The 2,316-nt window shown below is 40.2% G+C and overlaps 1 protein-coding gene across 1 annotated transcript; it reads left to right on the plus strand.

Moving 5' to 3' along the window:
• The first annotated feature begins 971 nt into the window (after positions 1-971).
• On the plus strand, positions 972-1,736 carry LOC111368260 (stress-response A/B barrel domain-containing protein UP3-like). Its single transcript, XM_022989500.1, has one exon. The coding sequence runs from the start codon at positions 972-974 to the stop codon at positions 1,734-1,736; it is 765 nt and encodes a 254-aa protein (XP_022845268.1).
• The last annotated feature ends 580 nt before the right edge of the window (positions 1,737-2,316 follow it).

Below are 2,316 nucleotides of genomic sequence, written 5' to 3' on the forward strand. Positions count from 1 at the left end.
TGTGTTATGGGGTGTGAGCCATTCCAGAAGTACCCAGGATCGTGTTATAAAATTTGAAAGATATATGTATTAAATAGTTAAGCGAAAGCAAAATGGATTATACTTGCAGCGTTAAAAATTTCAGATATTTTGTTTGTTTCGTTTCATGGATGTTTTTGTTCATCATGAATCCTTTCTCATCGTGTGTTGGGAATTTGATGGAAATGTTTGGGGTTGTAGATTAAGTTTTGTGCTGGGAATTTGAATTGCTTTTGGTGATATAGTCATTTGTCAGGTTCGAATTTCTCTCAACCAACAAAGCATTCGACATTTACTTTATGACTTTTGAGCCAACAATACGTTGCGCGGAATCGAGATGTGCACTTGCTTCATCTATTATGTATACATCGGCAGGCTGCAAACAACATAATACTAGAGCTAAGATTGGGTGAAATATCAATAAGAGGAATACAAATTAATGCCAATATTTTAGCATAATAAATGTCGAATAGACACTTTTTTTCTTTTAATAGTCAGGCATCAAATAAACCGTAGTCATTTTGTTACTTCTAGTGAACCAGATGCCCAAATACCAATCTGCCATTTTCAAGACTGCATAATAACTAAAGAGGATGAGTATGGTTGTGCATTTTCAAGAGCAGGAATCACATAATAAAAAGGAATTGCACCGGCATCCGCAGCAGCGTTTTCTCACTAAGCACAAAAACGATGTGATCATCATTGAGTTTACATTCAATAATCTCAAGCCTGAAATTTCGCCAAGCTCCAGTGAAGGTTGAGTATGGAATGGAAATGAACCTTGGATTATCATCTTCTTATAATTTCCAGCCCTGTGAGTTGTTAAAAAATTATTAAAAAATAAATTCGATTCTTGTTGAGTACTAATGGTAGGCTCAAGAATCAAGAACTGTTTGGAACTAATCGATTCTTGGTTCCAGTTAATTTAATTTTTGAAGTTTATTTCAATGAAAATGTCCNCCCCTCCGCCCCCGGGCCCTTCACCCCATGCCCCTTCCTCTCTGTATTTTGTTCTGAAGCTAACTCCCTATTCATTTCTCTATCTCAAGAGCTTCCACTTCAATATGAAGCCCAGTGAAATCATCGAGCACATCGTCCTGTTCAAAATCAAGCCCGATGCCCAAACTTCTGCAGTCAACGCGATGGTCAGCAATCTCAACGGCCTGATTTCACTTGACCCAGTACTCTTCCTGACTGCCGGTCCACTCGTTCGCATCCGATCATTATCCTCTCTCACCTTCACCCACATGCTCCATGCCCGCTACGGGTCCAAGCCCGACTTGACTTCCTATTCGGACCACCCGGTCCACGTCGGTGTTGTTGCGAATTACGTAACTCCCGTAGTTGATGACAAAATGGGTGTTGATTGGGTCTATGACTTAACGGGTTCAATCACACTCCCACCTGGGTCCGCCATCCGGGTTACCCTTTTGAAGCTCAAGGAGGGTTTGGGAGCAAGTGTGAAAAAGGAGGTTTTCGGTGTCTTGGAAGGGATTAGACATGAATTTCCTTCAATTGAGCAGTTGACTATTGGGGAAAATTTCTCCGTGGAAAAGGGGAGGGGTTTTTCAATTTGTTCGCTAGCGGTTTTCAAGGGAATGAGTGCATTGGAGGCCGTGAATTGGGAGTCAGAGATGGCGAAGGTGAGGGAGTTTCTCGATGACGAGATGGTGTTGGAATATGTGGTTCCGCTATTGGCTCAATCGGCTAGCCTTTAAGAACATGTTGGTAGTTTCTGTTTCACTTGCTTCTCTGGTAAAACTGTTCATTTGGTATCTTTATTCTCTTTGTTTACATGGCTTTCAGGTTCATATGGTAGTGAAGTGTATCCCTATTTGGGCTACAAATATTCATTTGGTAACTAAACCCCTTATTGGGCCATATTATACAGGAAATTTTCAGAAATTTTTTTACCTTTGCTTGTTCAGCTGGCCCCGCATGTGCGTGTTAAAGTCAAGAATTGTGGGCTAATTTGATAGTTAACGGTCACATTTCTTCTACGAATAATGAAAAAATATGGCCCAAACAGGGCTAAGTCAGACCCTGCCCTGATAACCTGGGAATCTAACAATGTTGAAACAAAAAAAGGGCAGATACAGAAAGAGCTTAGGGCCATGGTTTGTTTTAGAAAGAGAGCAGGCATTATCAAAGAATTCACAACCTTGTTAGACTGAGTAAATACAATTGGCTATAGCTAATCATTCAAATGTTGTTCAGACAGTAAAGCATGTTATCAGACATTTAAGAGATTAATAAGCTTTCATGTTCCAGCACGAAACTGAAATATTTGTTGTTCAA

Source organism: Olea europaea, chromosome 19 (genome assembly GCF_002742605.1).
Source record: "Olea europaea var. sylvestris chromosome 19, O_europaea_v1, whole genome shotgun sequence".
Taxonomy (NCBI): domain Eukaryota; kingdom Viridiplantae; phylum Streptophyta; class Magnoliopsida; order Lamiales; family Oleaceae; genus Olea; species Olea europaea.